We start from the raw sequence: 22,190 nt of genomic DNA, 5'->3' as shown, positions 1-22,190 counted from the left end.
CTGCCTACGTGTTTCTCCCACTGCCCCCGGGGCATCCCAGTTTCACTCGCTTGCCTTCCTGACTCCTGAACTGATGACAGGGGCGCATTCTTCCTCCGTTGAAATCCTCAGTTTATGCCAGGCCGAACAGGCAAGAGTGTCTGCATTGCTTAGCAACCTGGGGTCCTTTTTTTTTTAACGCAAAAAGAAAGCAGAAAAGAAAAGGGGAGGGATAGAGGGACAAAGGGAGGGAGGGAGGAAAAAGAAAGAGGAAGGAAGGAAGGAAGGAAGGAAGGAAGGAAGGAAGGAAGGAAGGAAGGAAGGAAGGAAGGAAGGAAGGAAGAAAGAAAGAAAGAAAGAAAGAAAGAAAGAAAGAAAGAAAGAAAGAAAGAAAGAAAGAAGAGAGGAAGGAAGGAAGGAAGGAAGGAAGGAAGGAAGGAAGGAAGGAAGGAAGAAAGGAAGGAAGGAAAAAAGAAAAAAAGAAAGAAAGAAAGAAAGAAAGAAAGAAAGAAAGAAAGAAAGAAAGAAAGAAAGAGGGAGGGAGGAAAAAGAAAGAAAAGAAAAACAAAGAAAGAGAAAGAAAGAACAAAAGAGAAAGGAAAGAAAGAAAGAAAAAGGGAGGGAGGGTGGAAAGGAGGAAGAAAAAGAAAGGGAGAGAGGAAGAAAAGAGAAAGAAAGGAAGAAAGAGGAAGGAAGAAAGAGAAAGAAAGAAAGGAGGAGGGAGGGAGGGAGGGAGGAAGAAAAAAGAAAACAAAGGGAGGTAGGAAAGAGAAAGGAAGGGAGGGAGGAAGAGAGGAAGGAAGAAAGAAAGAAAGAAAGAAAGAAAGAAAGAGAGAGAGAGAGAGAGAAAGGAAAGAAGGAAAGAAAGAGGGAGGGAAGAGAAAGAAAGAAAGAGGGAGGGAGGAAGCAAGAAAGAAAAGAAAGAAAGGGAGGGAGGAAGAAAAGAGAAAAGAAGAAAAAGAAAGAAAGGGAGGAAGGAAGGAAGGAAAGAGAAAGAAAGAAGGAAGAAAGAAAGAAAGAAAGAAAGAAAGAAAGAAAGAAAGAAAGAAAGAAAGAAAGAAAGAAAGAAAAAAGGGAGGAGGGAGAGAGGAAGGAAGGAAGGAAGGAAGGAAGGAAGGAAGGAAGGAAGGAAAGAAAGAAAGAAAGAAAGAAAGAAAGAAAGAAAGAAAGAAAGAAAGAAAGAAAGAAAGAAAAAGGGAGGAGGGAGAGAGGAAAGAAGGAAGGAAGGAAGGAAGGAAGGAAGGAAGGAAGGAAGGAAGGAAGGAAGGAAGGAAGGAAGAAAGAAAGAAAGAAAGAAAGAAAGAAAGAAAGAAAGAAAGAAAGAAAGAAAGAGGGAGGGAAAGAGGGAGGGTGGGAGGAAAGAAAAAGAAAGAGAGGGGGAGAGAGGGAGGGAATTACATCCTCATGATCTCTTTCCTCTGGTGTCACAACTCACCGGTGTGTGCTGGGATTACACAATATTGTGACACATCGCTTAGCTTGGTTACATAGAAGTCATCCTAGCAGTTTTGTTTAGTGACTGAAGTTAGGACATCACTGAAAAAAGACTTAGGACCATTTTTCATATTTAACGACCGTTGTAGCGACCCTGTGGTGACGTGATCAAAATCCAGGCACTTGGCAACTGGCTCCATGCTTATGACGGCCGCAGTGTCCATGGGGTCAAATAGGATCCCCTCTCGCAACTTTCTGACCAACAGAGTCAACGGAGAGGCTAGCTTAAATGTGATTCACTGAATCATTGCACTGAGATTATTGTAATTGATTAATTGGTATATTGGCTATATTGATTACCCAAAATTGTTTTATTAAGCAATTTAATCAACGTACTATCTCAACAAACCCACCATGCCAGTAAAAAAAATCCAATACCAAACCACAACCTAAAAAAAAAAAAAAATCCCCACCAGTGAACCACAAGATTCCTGCACATGCTTTATATGCTCTGTAACTCTAAGGGTTAACGAAAATTCCATCAAATGTTCTCTATGTGAAAAATACACTCATCATGACTGCCTGGAATTACCCAAGCAAATGACTCAATAACGAGAAACATCCAATTATGCATTTCCATTTTTCTGCCCACCATATAGCCTGGTTTGAAAGAGTTGAAATGCGAATATCATCCCTTGACACCATAGTAGCATCCCTGGACACTTTAAATGAAAAATTAACTAACCTTGAAAAAAAAAAAAGAAGACAACACAAAAACCTGGACATCCAATAGCTACAAACCAACAACTGCAACCTAATCCACAAAAAACCATAAATCCAACAAATAATGATATCCCAATCCTCGTCAGAGAAGCTGTTGAGCGTGAACGAAAGCGTCCTAACGCCATCTTATTTGGTCTAGAGGACATCAATAACAATGATGATATCACAATTGTCTGCAACATCATCAGTGACTATCAAGCATCAACCATCTCCCCTGATGAAATACTTGACATTTCTCGCATTGGCCGAGAGCTCAAAAACAGAGACGGCTCTGTCGCCCCACGCTTCTGCAGAGTCATTTGCAAAAATGAATTAAGCAAATGTAAATTCATTTATACTATAAATTCACTCACCAAAAACAACACCAACCATAAAAACCTCTGATCTCATCCTGACCTAACTTTACAGCAACGTGCCCGCTCCCATATACTATGCACAGAACTCAAAAATCGTCTAGACAATGGAGAGAAGAACCTGTACATTGATTACCGTGCAAACTGTATCAAAACAAAGTCACACAGCCCACAACTCAGCATCCAAACCTTCTTCAACCAATCCACCATCACCCAAGACTAGGCACGCACACCCCCACTACCTCAATTCAAACTACAACTGGCCTTAAATGCAAGCTACTCAATGCAAGAAGCCTTGTAAATAAAATACCTGAATTTTTCCTCTTACTAAATACGGCTAAATTCGACATCATATTTCTCTGTGAAACATGGCTCAACGCATCTCTCCCTGACTCCATTACCTCAGTAAGAGACTATCATGCTTACCGATCCGATCATGAAATCCGTAGAGGAGGTGGTGTTGCTATCTTCTATAAAAAGTCCTTACATCTAATAAATATCCAAGTTACCCAAGAGCTTGCTCTTCCTGAGACCATTATCTGTGAACTGACCTTAAATATCACATTTTGGTTCTTATTATGTTACAGAGCCCCTGCTTATGACATCAAACATGTAAATAAGCTAAATACACTACTAATATGGGAAGCATCCAGCCCACACGCTTTAATCTTTCTTGGTGACTTCAATCTACCTCATATTAACTGGACCCTAAGTGAATGTACAACTGAACCCGTACACGCAACCTTCTACAATGCTGTTACAAATCTGGGACTGGAACAACAAGTAACAAACAATACTAGGCTTAACAACTACCTCTATCTCATCTTCCGCAATAGTTTGAATTCAATTTATGGAATACAAATTAAAGAACCCTTTTCCAACAGTGACCACAACATGATTGACTTTTGTCTCAACATACGTCCACACAAAAATCATCATAACGACAAAATCCCCAATTATAACTTCAAAAAGGCAACTATGATCTTATAATCAATGATCTCTCTTCCCTGGATTGGCAATTTCTATTCACTGGATGCAATCCTATAGAAGACCATTACAACATATTTTTACTTGAAGTCAAAAGAGTCATCAAACTATATGTACCAACAACAACTCCCAAAACCAGTAAAAACAAATTACCCATAACAATAAGGAAGCTTCAATCCAAAAAGAGATCACTTTGGAAAAAAAACAAATCTGGTCACGTTGCCAACTTCAAAAGCCGATACAAAAATTTATGCCACCAGATAAAAACTGAATGCACTAATTATCACATTAAACAAGAGGAAAACCTTCTACGCACCAATTCCACCCGCGCTTTCTACAATTTTGTAAACAACAAACTAAAAGACTCAAGGTCCATCCCACCCCTGAAAGGACCTGATGGTAAAGACTGCAACGATGACCCCATCAAAGCCAACCTCTTTAACACATTCTTTGGCTCAGTGTTTGTAAACAGCAATGGATCATGCCCAGTATTTACTAGTCGAACCACAGACAACTACAATGATTTAATACATATCGATTTTACAGAAGACATTGTTAAAAAAGCACTACGCAACCTAAAACCATCTCTATCTGTTGGACCGGATGGAATATGTGCCTACTTCTTAAAAAAGCTACCTGCTGCCATAGCTGAACCTCTAAGCATAATCTTTGAAAAATCTTTCAGGACCAGCTCCTTGCCTAACCTATGGTCACAAGCCACGGTCATCCCCATCTTCAAAAAGGGAGACCCCAGCCTTGTTGAAAATTACAGACCAATCTCTTTATGCTGCGTCACCTGTAAAGTAATGGGATCAATCATTAATCAATCCATTATCCTCCACTTAGAGACGAACAACCTACTCTCTAATAAACAATTTGGTTTTAGGAAAAATCTATCATGTAATCTGCAACTCTTACACTGCAAAAACATATGGACTACACAATTCGATCAGGGCAAAGCAATAGATGCAATGTACATAGGTTTCTGTAAAGCCTTTGATTCAGTGGTACACGACAAACTACTCCTAAAACTAAAATCTTATGGTATCTCTGAACAACTGCATAACTGGATAGAAGCATTCCTGTCAAACAGACAACAAATGATCAAAATTGGGAGTGTCCTATCAAATTCTGTACCTGTCAACAGTGGTGTCCCCCAAGGCAGTGTTCTAGGACCAAGTCTTTTTATACTCTACATAAATGACCTCTGTGATCATATCAAGAGCAACTACGTTCTCTTCGCTGATTATGTAAAGCTATTCAACACCACAGACAATACTGCTACCCTTCAAAAAGACCTTGACTATGTATCAGAATGGTCAATCAAATGGCAACTTCAAATCTCAACAAATAAATCCTCTGTCTTGCATATTGGCAGAAAAATCAGAAAATAAAATACAAGCTAAATAGTCAAGACTTGTTGAGGATCCAAACGTTGTCAAGGACCTTGGAATACTCATCTCTAATGACCTAAGTGCTGGAGCCCACTGTAACTACATAGCCAAAAAGGCATTAAGAGTTGTTAATCTAATCCTACGTAGCTTCTTCTCTGGTAATATCACACTACTAACTAGAGCATACAAAACATTTGCTAGACCTATACCTGAATACAGCTCATCAGTCTGGAACCCATATCATGTATCTGATATTAACACAATTGAAAAAGTCCAGAAATATTTCACAAGAAGAGTTCTCTGCTCCTCTACTCGTTGCAGGATACCTTATGCCACCAGACTTGAAACTCTAGACCTAGAAAAGCTAGAACTACGCCGCCTCCGGTCCGATCTAAATATAGTATATAAAATCATATATTGCAATGTCCTACCTGCAAATGAATACTTCAGCTTCAATCATAACAATACAAAAGCACACAATAGATACAAACTCAAGGTTTACTGCACCAAACTTGATTGCAGGAAATATGACTTCAGCAACGGAGTGGTCAATGTCTGGAATACTCTACCTGACTCTGTAGTTTCTTCCCTAAACCCCAAAGACTTTAACCTTAGACTGTCTACTATTGACCTCACCCCTTTCCTAAGAGGCCTGTAGAGGGCATGCATAAGCGCACCAATCGTGCCTACCATCCCTGTCCTATTGTTTTTTTTTTATTTTTCTTATAAGTATCTATCTCATGTATTAAAAACTATTTTTATTCTTATACCTGTATCTTGTAAGCGATTGACAAATCAAATAAATACTAAAATACTAAAAGAGATTGGACTGACATTAGTCAGAAATGGTGTAAGGTCTCCTGCTTAGGTGGGGGGTTGGACTAGATGACCTACAAGGTTTCTTCCAACTCTGTTAATCTGAATCTATCTAAGATTGTCAAAGCAGGCCTGGAGAATAAAACATACGATGAACAGTTGCAGAAACTGGGCCTGGCTAGTCTAGTGAAGAGAAGGACCGGGGGAGGCAGGATAGCAGTCTTCCAATATTTGAGGGGCTGACCCAGAGAGAGGAGGAAAGGGGTCAAGCTATGTATTCTATCTATCTATCTATCTATCTATCTATCTATCTATCTATCTATCTATCTATCTATCTATCTATCATCTATCTATCTATCTATCTATCATCTATCATCTATCTATTTCTCATTGTCTGTCTCTTTCAATCATTCTCTCTCTTTCATTTATCTATATCAATCAATATCATATCTATCTATCTATCTATCTATCTATCTATCTATCTATCTATCTATCTATCTCTGAAGAACAGTTACAAGAACTGGGGCATGGCTAGTCGAGGGAAGAGAAGGACCAGGGGAGACAGGATAGCAGCCTTCGAATACTTGAGGGGCTGCCACAGAGAGGAGGAAGGAGGTCAAACTATCTTCCAAAGCACCAGAATGCCAGACAAGGAATAAAGGATGGAAGCTGAACAAGGAGAGATTCAACCTGGAAATAAGGAGAAACTTTCTGACAGTGAGAACAATCAACCCATGGAACAGAAGTTGCCTTCAGAGGTTGTGGGAGCTTCATCCCTTGAGGCTTTCAAGAAGAGACTGGACTGCCATCTGTCAGAAATGATGTAGGGTCTCCTGCTTGGGCGAGGGGGTTGCACTAGATGACCTCCAAGGTCCCTTCCAACTCTGTTAATCTGTAATCTGTACCTGTTCTGATCCAAACCCTTGTCCAATAAAAACAAACATGAACGAAAGGGAACAGAAACCTTTTAATGATTCTTACGAATCCCCAGTTAAAAGGCTGCTGCAAACTAATTAACTTTGATAAGCATGAGCCTGGCCAAAACTGTGTGAGGCCGCCGAGAATAACAGATGAGGTTACCTAGAAATATTTTACAACACAAAGAGTCTTCAAATACCAACTAAGATACTGCAATGTCCACAAGGCTCAAGTTTTAAAACGTCTTTGCTTCCTGCAAAGAACTCTGGTTTCTCAGCTGGCTTTTATCTTCTTGAAGGAGGGGCCATTACCTTGCAGCCTTACTCCCGAGTTGCCCGTGCTGCCGCAGCTGCTCTTTCCTGCGAGCAGCCCTGCGTGCACGCTTTGCACTTGGCACAGGCTCCTCGGGAACCTCCTCATTGCTGCTGCCAGCCCCCACAATCTCTGAAGGCTAACCACAACAGTATCCTATACCCAGGGCTTCCACCTGGCCCCTGGATGGCTCAGAACTCTGGACTAGATAGGCTGAGGGCCTCATCCAGACCCAGGCCTCTTTGATGCTATTACAGTTTGCTCTTTGGTGCATGGAGGTAGTAACTAGTAGCAGGAGGCCCTGCCAAGGATTCGTGTCTCAGCCATTGCCCAGATGCCAATTCACCCAGGTGCAAAAGTTACAATGGGTGTGCCCTTTCATCCTTTCCCAAGAGACAGATGTTCAAAGCATACAAGAAGCAATGAAGGGGAGGAGATGGATGGATGGAGGGAGGGAGGGGGAAAAGGCAGGGAGGGAAAGAGGGAGAGGGAGGGAAGGAAGGAAGGAAGGAAGATTGATAGAAAAGAAAGAGAGGGAGATGGATGGGAAGGAAAAGGAGAGAGGAAGGAAAGAGGAGGAAGGAAGGCAGAGAGGGGAGGGAGGAAGATGGAAGGAAGGGAGGAAGGAAGGAGGGAGGGTGATGGGTGAGTGGAAGGAAAGGAGAAATGGAGAAAAGAAGGGAGGGAGAAGAAAGGAAGGAAGGTGGGAGGAAGGAAGGTGGGAGGAAGGAAGGTGGAAGGAAGATGGATGGAAAAGGGAGGAAGGAAAGAAAGAGAAGGCAGGCAGACAGAAAGGGGAGGGAGGAAGGTGGAATGAAGGGAGGGAGGTGGGTGGAGAAAGGGAAGGAGAGAAAGAGAAGGGAGGGAGGGAAATGGATGAATGGAAGGAAGGGAATAAATGAAAGAGAAAAAGAAGGGAGGAAGAAAAGAGAGAGAGGGAGGGGGTGGTAGGAAGTTGGATAGAAAGAAGAGAGGGAGATGGATGGGTGAAAGGAAAGAAGGGAGGAAGAAAAGAAAGAAGGGAGAAACAAAAGGGAGGGAGGGAGGAAGAGGGAAGGAAGGAAGTGGCTAGAAGAAAGGAAGGAAGGAAAGAGAAGAGAGGGAGGGAAATAGATGGATGGGAGTAAGAGAAAAGAAAGAGGAAAAAGAAGGGAGGGAGAAAAGAAAGGAGGGAGGGAGGTAAGAAAAAGAAAGAAAGAAAGAAAAAGGAGAAGAAAGGCATAAATCATCATATTTACTTAAGTGGCATTGTTATTTTATCATCCTCTTTTTATACATGGCCTGCTGATCCCACCTCCCCCTTTTAAATCCTTCCAACCACCCTGTAAGGAAATTCTGAGGGATAAAAAGTGATTGGACAAATTCTTAGGGTTATTTATAGAATTATAGTCCGGATCAAATTTGAATCTTGACCCCGCTGATCGAGGCCAACGTTCCCAACCGTTCCCTTCCTGATGATTTCCAGATGTATCAGTGGCAGAAGAGAGATTTGGCTGGACATCAACCCAATAAATAAAATTAATTTTGTTAAAAAGCCCAGCCCAGCTTTTGACTTGGAACTCTGGGAGTTGTAGTTTTCCTCCAGTCAGAAAAAAACAGTGTTTTTTTTTTTCAACCTGGGTTCCTTTAAGAAGGGTGGACTTCAACTCCCAGAATTCCCAGCCAGCCATGCTGGCTGGGGAATTCTGGGAGTTGAAATCCACCCCTCTTAAAGGGACCCAGGTTGAAAAAACACTGTTAAAAGCATCAGACTTTTAAACTTCTCCTGAGTTTAGACTGCAGGAACGGCATTCCGGGGTCAGGAAGGCACAACCCTTTGTGGGTCCATCCCTTGAAGGCAGGAAAAAGGCCTTTTTTCTGTGCTGAATCCTCTCCCATTTCAAGGGTTGGGTTTCCACTTTTAATTTATTATTATTATTATTATTCAGCTCACATTTCAAGAGCCCAGGATCTTTGTGTGTGTGTGTGTGTGTGTGTCTGCAAAAGAAAAGAAATCACTCGAAACAAAGGCTTAGCCTTGACACAACTCCTCCATTTCCTGCAAGCCCGTCTTACGCGACCCGAACCCAACGAGATGCTTCGGTTTTGCAGAACGGGGGATGCAAAAAAAATAAATAAATCTTTGGGGTCCTTTTCCCTGCACCCCCAAATTTATTCTACGCTTTTGCCCCATTGTTCTCAGGCTGCTCTTTTTCTGCTTTCCTCTTTCATGTTTTTTTTTCTCCAGCTCTTCCCCCAAAGGGGGTGGTTTTTAGGCAGAATTGTGAGACGGAGCCTCCATGAAGCAGCGCAGTCTACCTGAGGCTGGGGGGGGGGAAGCCCGGAGAGAGGGAGGAAGGGAAGGAGGGAGTTGCAGATGGTGGCCTCTCGTACCCTTAGGTGCGCCGCCTTACCCGAATTTCGCCCAGCCTGAAAAAGCTCTGCATTTCACAGGGCAGGAAAAACATATATATTTGCTAGAAAGCCTTGGATCTGATTGACTGTAGGTGTTTATTTTGAAGGAGGAATGAATGAATAAAGGGAGGGAGGGAGGGAGGAAAGACATGAGGAAGGAAGAAGAGAGGGAGGGAGGGAGGGGGGAGGTAGAGAGAGAAAGAAAAGAAAGAAACAAAGAAGATAGGAAAAAGGAAAGACCTGAGGAAGGAAGAAATGAGGAGGGAGAAAGGAAGGGAGGGAAGAGAGGGGAAGGAAAGAGAGAGAGAAAGAAAAGAAAGGAAGAAGATAGGAAGGGAGGACAGAGAGGAAGGGAGGAGAGAGAGAGGAGAAAGAAGAAATAAAGGAAGGAAGGAAGAAAAGGAGAAGCAGACAGGCAGGAGGGAGAGGGGAAGGAAGGAAGGAGAGAGAGAGGAGGAAGGAAGGAAGGAAGGAAGGAAGGAAGGAAGGAAGGAAGGAAGGAAGGAAGGAAGGAAGGAAGGAAGGAAGGAAGGAAGGAAGGAAGGCCATTTTATGTTTTTATTAGTTTTGTTTTGTTTGATTCATTTTATTTTACAGGTAGTCCTTGATTTACGACCACAAGTGGAGCCAAAATTTCTGTCACTAAGAGAGTTTTGCCCCATTTTATGACCTTGCCTGCCATAATTGTTCAGGGGGAATACCTACAATTAAATTAGCCATATGGCTGTTGAGTGAATCTGGCTCCCCCCCCACCCCACTGACCGCTTGTCAGAAGGTTGCAAATGGGGTTCATGTGACCCCGGGACACACTACGACCATCGTAACGATGAGTCAGTTGCCAAGCATCCAAATGTTGATCAGGTGAACACGGGGATGCTGCAACGGCCGTAAGTATGAAAAATGGTTATAAGTCCCTTTTTTCAGCGCCATTGTAACTTTGAACAGTCAGTAAGTGAGCTGTTGTAAGTTGAGGCCTATCTGTATTCTATTTTATTTTACAGTGTATTTTTATAATTATATTATATTACACTATATTATATTATAATATTATATTATAATACTATATTATTATCCTATCCTATCCTATAACCCAGTGTTGCCTGGGTATTTATTTATCTTAATCCTGTATTAGACAGGAAAAGCCCTGATACAAATGTAATTTCTAATGTTGGATTTTCCCCTTTACCAGAAAGAGCCCCTTTGTGGAGTACTGTGAAGCCGTTACCAAGGCAACTTCACAGCGCTGTACAGTAGAAGTCATTTTAAGGCAGTACGGTAGAAGCCATTTGAAGACACAACAGGCTGTATCCTAACAGAACACACACCCTAAGAGGTGTTACAGGTGTCTTACCCCCACCATATTTGTTTCCAATCTGTGGAGAGAGAGAGAGAGAGATGAAAGAGAGAGGAGAGGAGGGGGGAGGGAGGGAGAGAGAGAGAGAGAGAGAGAGAGAGAGAGAGAGAGAGAGAGAAGAGATTATTATTACCTTATAATTTTTTATTCGTCACTTCTTGGCCTGGTTTTCCACCTAGAGTCTCACAATAGGGCCGCTTTGCAAAGATTGTGTAAAGAAATAAAAATATTCTCAGAAAACCTGTTCATCGTCTTCTCAACCTTGCCAGGTGCCAACGCAGAGAAAGAGTTAATTCAATAAACAGGTCAACTACCTTGTAAAAGCTGGCAGTTCCATCGGCTGCGTAGATTGTATGTATTTATTTCATCGAAACGTTTATATCGCTGCCTGTTTTATAACCAGCTCTGGGCGGCTCCCATTCGAAAGTTAAAACATACAAAACTATATTAAAACTATAGAATGAAACTCGTGAAAAGGCTCAAATGGCATGCTTCATCGGGGTGCTGGAGAAACTCATTTTCTGCACAGGCTATTTAATTGTTTTATATTTTTTTTAATCTATTTATTTTGATCCCACCTTTATTATTTTTGTATGTCAATTAAAGTGGCAAACAGACCTATTACTCCCTCTTCCTATTTTCCCCACAACCACAACCGTGTAAAGTAGGTTAGACTGAGAAAAAGGCATTGGTTCATTCAGTTGGCTTTCATGGCCCAAGGCGGGACTAGAACTCACTGTCTCCTGGTGATTGACCCAAAGTCTCCCAGCCAGTTTCATGGTAAGGTGGAACTAGAACTCACCGTTGTCCTGGTTTCTAGTCCAGCACTTTAGCCACTAGACCAGGGGTGTCCAACCTTGGTAACGTTAAGCCTGGAGGACTTCAACTCCCAGAATTCCCCAGCCAGCTTTGCTGGCTGGGGAATTCTGGGAGTTGAAGTCCTCCAGGCTATGTACTACAAGGTTGACACCTACACTAGACCAAACAAGCTGAATTTGCTTTGTATATACTCAGGTACCAGGAAAAAGTAACAGAATAAAACTAACCAAGTTTTGTGTGATTGGGTGAATATCGCCAGTATCTATACAAGTATTTTTCAATCTTGGACCCTTTAAGATGGGTGGACTTCAACTCCCAGAATTCCCCAGTCAGTCATGTTGGCTGGGGAATTCTGGGAGTTAAATCCACTCACCTTAAAAGTGGCCAAAGTTGAGAAAAACACGTTTAGAGAATTAGAAAGTGGCATTAGAAGGAAACTACAATTCAATAATCATGGTTGTGCATGGATTTTCTATAACATCCAATTATATATTTAGATTTCTTTTATCATACCTAAAATCTATCCTTTTAGGGCATCTTTCATATCAAGGTTGCTTCTCTTAGAAATCCAAGCAAATTTAATTTGCCAATCAAGAGTGACAATCAGCACTGCTAGCCATAAAAAAAGGAAACAATAGCATTAGAAACAACAATGCAATATTAGACTATACTTAAATCCTGATCGACCTTGAAAGCATTTCAAGAGCAGATTCACAGCAGTTGTGACATAACACTGTTATTGCACAACCTGCTTAGTCTTGTTTGTCTTTTTGTTTTGTGTGGCTGAGCCTGCAGTGCTAGTTTAAGGCACAGTGAATGAATTACGGAAGTGCAGAAATCAGATTAATTCAGTAAACAGGTGAGTTGGCTAAAAGGCCTAGGAAAGGATTAACATCCACATGAAAATGTACATGAATTCAAAAATCATTTCACTTTAAAATATAGGTAGAGAGATAGAGGTAGCTAGGTAGATAAGTAGGTAGGTAGGTATACATAATAGATAGATAGATAGATAGATAGATAGATAGATAGATAGATAGACAGACAGATATTAGATAGATAGATAGATAGATAGATAGATAGATAGATAGATAGATAGATAGACGGATATTAAATAGATAGATAGATAGATAGATAGATAGATGGATATTAAATAGATAGATAGATAGATAGATAGATAATCAGACAGATAGAGATAGATGGATATTAGAGATGGATGGATGGATGTTAGATAGATATAGATGGATATTAGATAGATAGATAGATAGATAGATAGATATAGATAGATAGATAGATAGATAGATATTAGATAGATAGATAGATAGATAGATAGATAGATAGATAGATAGATAATCAGACAGATAGAGATAGATGGATATTAGAGATGGATGGATGGATGTTAGATATAGATGGATATTAGATGGATGGATGGATTTTACATATAGATGGATATTAGATAGATAGATAGATAGATAGATAGATAGATAGATAGATAGATAGATAGATGAATGATAGATTGATGACAGACAGACAGACAGAGTGAATTCTAGTCTCCCCTTAGGCACAAAAGCCTGCGTGGTGACATTGGACCAATCACTAGGAGATGGTGAGTTCGACTCCCACCTTAGGCATCAAAGCCAGCTGGGTGCTCTCGGACCACTCCCTCTCTCTCTCAGCCCAGCTCACCTCACAGGGTTGTTGTTGCTGTTGTTGTTGTCACGGGGATAGTAGTTGTTAGGAGGAGGACAAAATACTAGGTTGTTCCCCTCCTCGAGTTCTTTGTAAATAATAATTTTAAAAACGGCATGATATCAAGAAATAAAATAAAAAAAGGCAGCCCCGTTTTTTGCCCAGTGAACCCCACTCTTTGAGTTTCCCAGCCTCAACTCTGGATTCTGTATCCTCCAATTCGACCCAGGAAGAATTCCCATTCTTCAGAGATGGTTCCATCCCTAAAGGCTCCCCCCCCTTTCCTCCCCTCCCCAATGAGCTCCAATTCCCAACCCAAATCGGGAAGGGGTGTGTGGAAATCCCTCTCCCCACCTTTCCGCCGGGCCATGGAGAGGCGAGTGGCCTTTCCAGACATAGATGCGGCAACGGTCATAAGTGTGGGGGGGGGAAAAACGGTCATAAATCCCTTTGTTCCGGCCCATTATTCTTTGAATGGTCACTAAACCAACCTGTTGTAAGTCGAGGGCTTCCTGCCTAGGTGGTGACCGACCGACCGCGGATAATTTGTCGGAGGTTCTTCTTGCATTTCTCATCGCAAGGAATAAAACCTGCTTGGGCAGTGGGGGGGAGGGTTGGACTAGATGACCTACGAGGTCCCTTCCAACTCTTGTTCATCCGTTCTCTTTCTCCCCCGCCTCCCGCCTTTTTTTTGGAGGGGGCGGGGGAGGAGAAAAAACCTCCCCGGGACGAGGAAGCGGGAAGGCGGGCTGGTCTCTCCCATCCGAGCCCGCTCCTTCCCTATTGAGCGGGGGAGGGGCGTTCCCACGACACGCGTGACGCAGGTTCGCCGTTGATGATGAGGGTGGGGGATGTATTAAACAGCGATGGGACCCCCGGCCCTTTGATTCTTTTTTTTTATGATTTGTGGGGAGAGAGAGAGACCCTGACACCCTCCCAGCCCCGTCCAATCCCTGGAATTGGGTCCGGGTTTGTGTGTGTGTGTGTTTGAGCGCGGCCAGGAGAGTAACGTGGGAAGAGCGCAGGTGATGTCAGGGTTTGGAAGGAGGAGGAAGAGGAGGAGGAGGAGGAGGACTGTAGGATTTTTGATGCACCCTGAGTTTGGTTGTTTTCTTGAAAACATTTCATTCTTCAACTAGTGTGAGAAAGCAGTGGAGCTTGAAAGGAGGAGGAGGAGGAGGAAGAGGAAGACGACTTGAGGGTCTCTGAGGGTCTTTGATGCTCTCGGAGCTTGGTGGGGTTTGCTTAACATGATAGCGTTTCTTTTTTTTTTTAAACAAATTTTATTGATTTTTTAAAGACAAACAAAACATAGGACATAAAGGCATAAAACCTCCTTTCTAAAAATTACTTATAAGTTTTAACAAGGCAAATAAAACATTATTTTTTAAGGCATAGTTCCACATTATCACATTTCCATTTAAGCACATATATATCTTCCCCAAATTTCTCATTATTTCTCCCTTCACTTTTATTCAATTATATTTCTTTCTATCAAGGTTTTATTAATTCTCAATCAAATATAAACATTTATACAGCATAGTTCCAAATTATCACATTTCCATTTAAACACCTATATAGCTTCCAAGGAGGAGGAGGAGGAGGAGGAGGAAGACGACTTGAGGGTCTCTGAGGGTCTTTGATGCTCTCGGAGCTTGGTGGGGGTTTGCTTCACATGATAGCGTTTCTTGACCCAACTGAGGAACGTTGTCAGTGCTAGAAAACAGTGGGGGGGCTTTGCACGGAGGAGGAAGACTGTGGGGTCTTGATGCTCTCTTGAGCCTGGTAGTTTTCTTGCAGACGTTTCATAACCCGACTAGGTAACATCATCAGGGCTGGAAGGCAGTGGAGATGCAGGGAGGAGGAGGAGGAGGAGGAGCAGGAGGGCTGTGGGGTCTCTGGTGCCCTCTGAGCTTGGTTGCTTCCTTGCAGACGTTTCATGACCCAACTAGGGAACGTTGTCAGTGCTGGAAAAGAGGGGGGCTAGCAGGGAGGAAGAAGAGGAGGAGGAGGAGGAGGACCAGGAGGAGCATCCCCTCCCCATCTCCCCTCCCCCTCCCCAGGAATTGGGTCCAGGGGTTTTGTGTGGGAGCGCGGCCAGGTGAGGAACGTGGGAAGAGCGCAGGTGATGTCAGGGCTTAAGAGGAGGAGGAGGAGGAGGAGGACCAGAAGGAGGACACGAGCAAGGGGGAGGGTCCACCCTCCCTATCTCCAAGCCCTCCCCCAAGCAGGGGACTGCAGCCGGCGGGCGGACCAGACGGAGAACGTCTTTCTCCGCTGCTTCTCCCCGTGGGGGGGGGGAGGCAAGGGGAGGGGAGGGCTCCATTCATTCAATGAGTCTATCCTCCCTCCTCCCCTCCCCTCCTTGTCCTCCCCCGCGGGCTTCCTCCGCCTCCTCGTGATAGGTCAGAGCTGGCAATTCGAAGTGGCCCCGCCGTTGCGGATTGGCTGGCTGGGAGCCCCCCTCCCTCCCTCCTACGGAGAGGGGTGGGCGGGGCCTGCCCCTTGAAATAGGCGAGCGGGCGCTCCTTCTTCTTCGCCTCCTCCTCCTCCTCTTCCTCGCCCAGCTGCTGCTGTTGCTGCTGCCTTTGTCTGCAGACGCTGCCCAGGCGAGAGAGAGAGAGAAAGCCCCGGAGATCTTCTCCTTTTGCAAGGCTGCCGTCCGCCTGGGAAAGCTCCTCGCAGAGACGGGGGTTGTGCTAGGAAAGCCCTGATTTCTCTCTGCCTTCTCTCCTTTTTGCAGGCTGCCGTCCGTCAGGGGAAGCTGCCCTTCCCTATCGACAGAGCCTGGGAGCTGCCGATCTCGCTGCCTTGACTCTCTCCTTTGCAGCTGACATCCGTCTGGGAAGCTGCCCTTCCCTGCCAACAGAGATTGGGAGCTGCCGGATCTCTCTGCCTTGACTCCTTGGCAGGCTGCCGTCCGTCAGGGAAAGCTGCCCTTCCCTATCAACAGAGCCCGGGAACTGCCGATCTCACTGCCTTCTTTGCAGCTGACATCCGTCTGGTAAAGCTGCCCTTCCCCGCCAACAGAGATTGGGAGCTGCCGGATCTCTCTGCCTTGACTCCTTGGCAGGCTGCCGTCCGTCTGGGAAAGCTGCTCGCAGAGCCTGGAGCTGCGCTAGAGAGAGAGAGCGCCCTGATCTCTCTGCCTTGACTCCTCTCCGCAGGCTGCCTGTCCGCCTGGGAAAGCTGCCTTTCCCCACCAATAAGAGGGCTTGACAACAGCTGACCAGCCAGCCCAGGGCATGTGAATCCTTCCCTGGGGGTGGGTGTGAAGGAAATTGTCACGCAAGAAGTCTCGTGGAGTGGGGGTGAGGAAATCGGCTCGCCATGCCGGTGGAGACCTTCCAAGCCAGCCGTGGCATGGCCACGGTGACGGCCACGGCCCCCTTCACCTCTGCCATGCCCTTCCGCATCCTCAACAAGGGGCCCGAATACTTTCGCCGGCCCCCGGCCAGCGTCTCCCGGAAGCTCAGCGCCGTGGAACGCCTGGAAGCGGACAAAGCCAAGTATGTCAAGAGCCAACAAGTGGCCACCACCAAACAGAACCCTGTCCGGCCATTGGTGCTCAAGCAGCCACTCTTCACCCCCGGGGTCAGGCGGGCAATGTTCGCCCCCAACCGGAAGGTCCCTCAAGCGGGGCGGCGGGGAGAAGGCGGCGGCGCCAAATCGTCCCTCAACTTGGAAATCCTCAACAACCTGATCAATTTTTGCGACAGTCCCCTTGCCTTCCCCAAACCAGAGCAGAGCCCTTCGGACAGTCCGTGGCTCCCCAAGGTCCACGGCCGGAATCTGGACAGCCTGCCTTCCACCCCTAAGAACAAGGCCGCGACCGACATCAGCAAACACTCCCAAAGTTCGGCATCTTCCAAGCCGTCCAGCACCGTAGCCGTCCGCCGAGTGGACGTCCGGCCTTGCGGGGTGTCGACGGCCAGAAGTCCCCCCGCTATCCAACTGTCTCTGCTCCCTGTCCCGCCTACGCCCCCCCAAAACCTGCCTGCCACCCCTCTCCGCTGCCCAAGCCCGAGGGGAGAGCCGCAGACCGATAGCGCCAAACGCCAGACCTTGTTACACCGGTCCAAATCGGACTTGAGCGACCGATACTCGCGGGCCACGGCCGACTTGGAACGCTTCTTCAACTACTGCGGCTTGGATCCCGAGGAGGTCGGAGACATGGAGATGGAGCGGTTCACTCGAGCCAGCTCGGACATTGTGTCCGTCAAGTTCCACAGCGTCAGCACCAGCAGCTCGGCCGGGACTCCTTCCCAGCGAAGCACCATCACCGTGGAGGACAGGCAAGCGGAACGCATGCCGTACGGCATCTCCATCGTCGAACGCAATGCTCGGGTCATTAAGTGGCTTTATGGACTCCGGCAGGCAAAAGAGGCCCAGAAGATATCCAACGTATAGCGCCAGCTGCTGTTGGGTGGATGGGGGGGGGGGAACTCCCCAGCGGTGAGGGGACGAGTCCCTCAACCCTGTCCAAGGCTCTTGGTTTCAGTTTGCAACTTGAGAAAAAAAAAAGATTTGTCGTCCCCGGGACGTGTAAGGGCCCACTTGGTTTTGCCCACCGGGCGATCCCTCGTGACACGTCGATCTTAAAATCCTTTTTTGTTGTTTGGGGGTTGTAGGGGGGTTGGAATCGCTTGTTCTGTTCCCGATCCAAGCTTTGAGGCTTTGTCACAAGACACCAACACACCAAACGGAGACAAATTTAACTTGTGGGGGGGGGTCCTTGGTGCTTCTCTGAGCTTGGCCGTTTCACTGTCAAGACGTTTCGTGACCCAACTAGGTAACGTCATCCGTGCTAGAAGGGAAGTGGGGGGTTTTGCTCTCTGTTTATAAAGGAGTGGTTTGTCCTGTGTGTGTTGGTGGGGAGTGTTCTTTGTGGTTCCTTGATACGGCTGTTGTTTGCTGTCGGGGTCCTTGGGGCTCTCTGAGCTTGGGTTTTTTTTGTTTTTCTTTTCTTGCAGACGTTTCGTTACCCAACTAGGTAACATCATCAGTGCTAGCAGGGAGCGGGGTTTGCAGAGAGGAAGCAAGGGACAATGGCAATGTTGTGGTCCTTGGTGCTCTCTGAGTTTGGTGCTTTCCTTGCAGACGCTTCCTTACCCAACTAGGTGACATATCCTCAATGTTGGACGAGAGTGGGGTTTGCGGGGCCTAAAGGCAGGACTAGAACTCGCAACCTTAGAGAGCAGCAAGGACTCCACACTTCATCCCCGAGCTACAAATGCTCTCTTCTATTGCTTTGTTGTTTACTATTTCCTGAAAAAAAACGTAACGCGGAGGTTCTTCACTCACTTTAAATTTTCCAAGAGGGGGACCAGCCGGGTTTTTATGGCGGCTGAGGATGATGGGAGTCACGGATTCCTTTAGAAGCGCATCTCTTTGAAGAGGCTCCTTTGGTGGGTGTCGTAAAAATGGCACCCCCCGCCCCCTTTTCTTTCAGGGGAAGCCCCCTCCCCCCCCAAATGGTAGTCACCGCAAAGAGGCGGCGGTGCCCTCCCCACTCCGATTGTGCCATCGTGACAGCTACGTTTTTTGTGCCACGTGATGCTGTTTTGGAAGTGACATCACAGATGCCCTGCGAGGTGGGTTGGCATCGTGCGGTTAACCCTTGCTTCCTCTCCTGCTCACCTATTACTCAAGAGTGTGTGTGTGGGGGGGAAACACATCGGCTATCAAATTGGAAGCTGGGGTAGTTTCTTTCCAAGGGTGGCATGGCCCCTCTGGGTGGGGTTTCCCCCTGGGAACCAACTTCAAGCTTAAGGGGGGGGGGGAATTTAACAGATGAACAGAGTTGGAAGGGACCTTGTAGGTCATCTAGTCCAACCCCTCGCCCAAGCAGGAGACCCTGCACCGTTTCTGACAGATGGACGTCCACTCTCTTCTTGAAACCCTCCAGGGATGAAACTCCCACAACTTCCGAAGGAAAATTCTGTTCCATTGATTGTTCTCACTGTCCGAAAATCCCTCCTTATTTCCAGGTTGCAATCTTTCCTTGTTCAGTTTCCATCCATTGTTCCTTGTCTGGCCTTCAAAGGCGCTTTGGAGAATAGCTTGACCCCCTTCCTCCTCTCTGTGGCAGCCCCTCAAATATTAGAAGATGTTCTCCTGTCTCCCCTGGTCCTTCTCTTCCCTAGACCAGCCATGCCCAGTTCCTGCAACCGTTCATTGTATATTTTAGTCTCCTGTCCCCTCATCATCCTGGTTGCTCTTCTCTGCACTCTTTCTATAGTCTCAACATCTTTTTTATAGTCTGGTGACCAAAACTGGATGCAGTACTCTAGGTGTGGTCTTACTAAGGCTTTACAGAGTGGTAGTAATACCTCCCTTGATCTCAATTGTATCCCTCTGTTAATGCAGCTTAGGATTGATTTGGCTTTTTTGGCTGCTGCCGCACACGGCTGGCTCCTATTTAGCTGGTTGTCCACTAAGACTCCAAGATCCCTCTCCCAGTTCCTGCTATTGAGCCTGGTTTCCCCCAGTCTATATGTGTCCTTTGGGTTTTTCTTGCCTAAGTGTAAGACTTTACTTTTCTCTACATTGAATTTCATTTTGTTAGATATAGGGCCCAGGGTTCAAGTCTGTCACGATCCATCTTGGGTTTGTTTTTTTTTAGCTGAGGTCATCATCCTGTCATTGGCATCGCGCGGTTAACCCTTGCTTCCTCTCCTGCACACCTATTGCTCCGGAGTGGGGGGAAAAACCCACCAAGGCTATCAAACCAGAAACCGGGATAGTTTCTTTCCAAGGGTGGCATAGCACCTCTTGATGGGGTTTTGCCCTGGGCAGCCAAGTGTGAGCCTAAGAAGGAATTTTTTGGTTTTTTTTAGCCAAAGCAATAGCAGCACCTGGCAACAATAGAAGGCAGAATGGCTGAAGAAGCTGGAAAATCCCCAGGTTTTATTGTTGAGCAGGTGCAAGAATTCAAAAAAAAACAAACCCATCTTGGCTTACGACCAGGAAATGCTTTCTGGCAGAACATGGCACGGGGGCAAAATCCATGCCAGGACTCCTTGCATGCAAATGAGACGTTCTGGGTGGCCCCTCCCACAAGAGGAGGCTTGTAGGTGTGACTTAGGCCAGGTGAGGGACAGGTAGTACCCATCTGCAGGTCCGGGGTTTCGAGAGCGAGGCTTAATGTTCCCTCTCGGCTTACAGGTAGTCCTTGATTTACGACGGCTTATTTAGTGACCGAAGTTGTAACGTCGTGGGGAAAAAAACGGAAGGTTTTTCACACACTTTTGCAGCATTCCTGACAAATCGTGTGATCGAAATTGAGGCCACTGGCTTGTATTTAGAACGGTTGTAGCAGCCTGAGGTGTGTATGTGTTGTCATTTGTCATGGCCATTTGCGAACCTTCCCAGCCAATGCAGAAAGCCAGATTCTCTTAACAACAAATTCGCTTAAGAACGGCGGCAATTCGCATAACGACTTTGCATTGCCAAAAAGGTTGTTAAAAATGGGGGGGGGGGGGGCAAAAAAAAAACCCTCACTTTTAACAGCCATTTTAAATTTTTGGAAATGTTGGGCTCCCTTGTGGCTGTACGTTGAGGATTTAAACCTGTCCTGGGCTGGGGATGAAGGGAGTTGTAGTCCCCCCCCCAGTGGACTTGGAAAGTGTCAGATTTGGTCAAAATGCTTTTTGTGATGTTTGCTTAGTGGGTTTTTTTCTTTCTTTCTTTCTTTCTGGTTTCCAATGATCTATTGTCTTTCTCCCCCTTCTGGAAAAAAAAACCCCGATCTGCAAATCGTCATGATATACAGTATTTTAGCCAAGCCTGGCGCACATGGTGTGTGAAGGCAGCATCCTTTGTGTCTGGCTGTCTTGTAGCCCAGCCTCTCTCTAGATGCCTTTCCTGACCCATCCTTCATGTTGTGAGGAAGGGATGTTGGGATGTTCTTCTGGCGATACCGCCTCTTTTCCCACCACTCGTCTTTCCGGGCCCCAAATACGTCTTTATTTTGAGGGGACGGGACGGCAGCTCAGAAGGAGCCAAGATTTCAAATGGGGGGGGGAAAAAAAAGTGGCTCCAGCAATCTTGCCCAAGGGTGTTAGCTTGGGCAATATTTCTCTCGGCGGAGCTGGCTCGAAGGAGGTGGGGCACCTGCCATCCCAGTACAGGGAGCAGATAACCGATAATCAGAGTTGGAAGGGACCTTGTAGGTCATCTAGTCCAACCCCCACCCAAGCAGGAGACTCTACACCGTTTCTGACAAATGCTCTCCAGTTCTTCTTCTTGAAAGCTTCCAATGTTGAAAGCTCCTACAATTTCCAAAAGCAACTTCTGTTCCATGGGTTGATGGTTCTCACTGTCAGAAAGTTTCTCCTTATTTCCAGGTTGAATCTCTCTCCTTGTTCAGTTTCCGTCCGTTATTCCTTGTCTGGACTTCAGGTGCTTTGGAAAAATAGCTTGAATCCCTCGTCTCTGGGGCAGCCCCTCAACTATTGGAAGATCGCTTATCATGTCTCCCCTGGTCCTTCGCAAATCGAGGGAAACCACTTTGGGAAATCAGGTGGGGCTGGAGGGACCTCAGGTCATTGTCAGGATTCCAGCAATCGCCCTAATTAAATCACCTCGAGCCAAACTTCCATAAACTTCAAAGGATTCATTAGAGATGACCTACTGGCCCTGCCCTGGGACCCTGTTCCCTCCTCCTTCCCCCCTTGTTGGGTCATAAATCAGATTCTCCAATTGAGTTGGGTGTCATCAATCACGTTCTCCAACTAAATATATTTGCAGGCAAAAGCTCTGGTAAGTTAGCTACAATCTTTTAAAGATGAAGAGTTGGAATGTACTTTTGCTTCCAAACTGCTGCGCTGCTCTTCCACTTTTCCTTCCTCCCTCCCCCTCTTTTTCTTTATGGCAACTACTAAAACAGGCATAGGAATAAAAGATAACAGGTAATCAGAGTTGGAAGGGACCTTGCTTCTCTCCTTGATTGGTTTC

The 22,190-nt window shown here is 45.7% G+C and overlaps 1 protein-coding gene across 1 annotated transcript in view; it reads left to right on the top strand.

The window, feature by feature from the left end:
* The window catches only part of FAM110A (family with sequence similarity 110 member A), a 49,536-nt gene extending 27,662 nt beyond the window's left edge, over positions 1 to 21,874 (top strand). Inside the window, exons 2-3 of the mRNA XM_087962377.1 lie at positions 15,976 to 19,222; positions 21,581 to 21,874. Coding sequence (XP_087818503.1) covers positions 16,563 to 17,642 — 1,080 coding nt within the window. The 5' untranslated portion in view covers positions 15,976 to 16,562 and the 3' untranslated portion in view covers positions 17,643 to 19,222; positions 21,581 to 21,874. The remainder of the gene's footprint in view (positions 1 to 15,975; positions 19,223 to 21,580) is intronic.
* The last annotated feature ends 316 nt before the right edge of the window (positions 21,875 to 22,190 follow it).

The sequence above is a fragment of the Notechis scutatus genome, chromosome 3 (genome assembly GCF_049901735.1).
Source record: "Notechis scutatus isolate UNSWTSFEM ecotype Mainland chromosome 3, rNotScu1.2, whole genome shotgun sequence".
NCBI classification, from domain to species: Eukaryota; Metazoa; Chordata; class Lepidosauria; order Squamata; family Elapidae; genus Notechis; species Notechis scutatus.
This window is presented reverse-complemented; position numbering and strand designations above follow the sequence as displayed.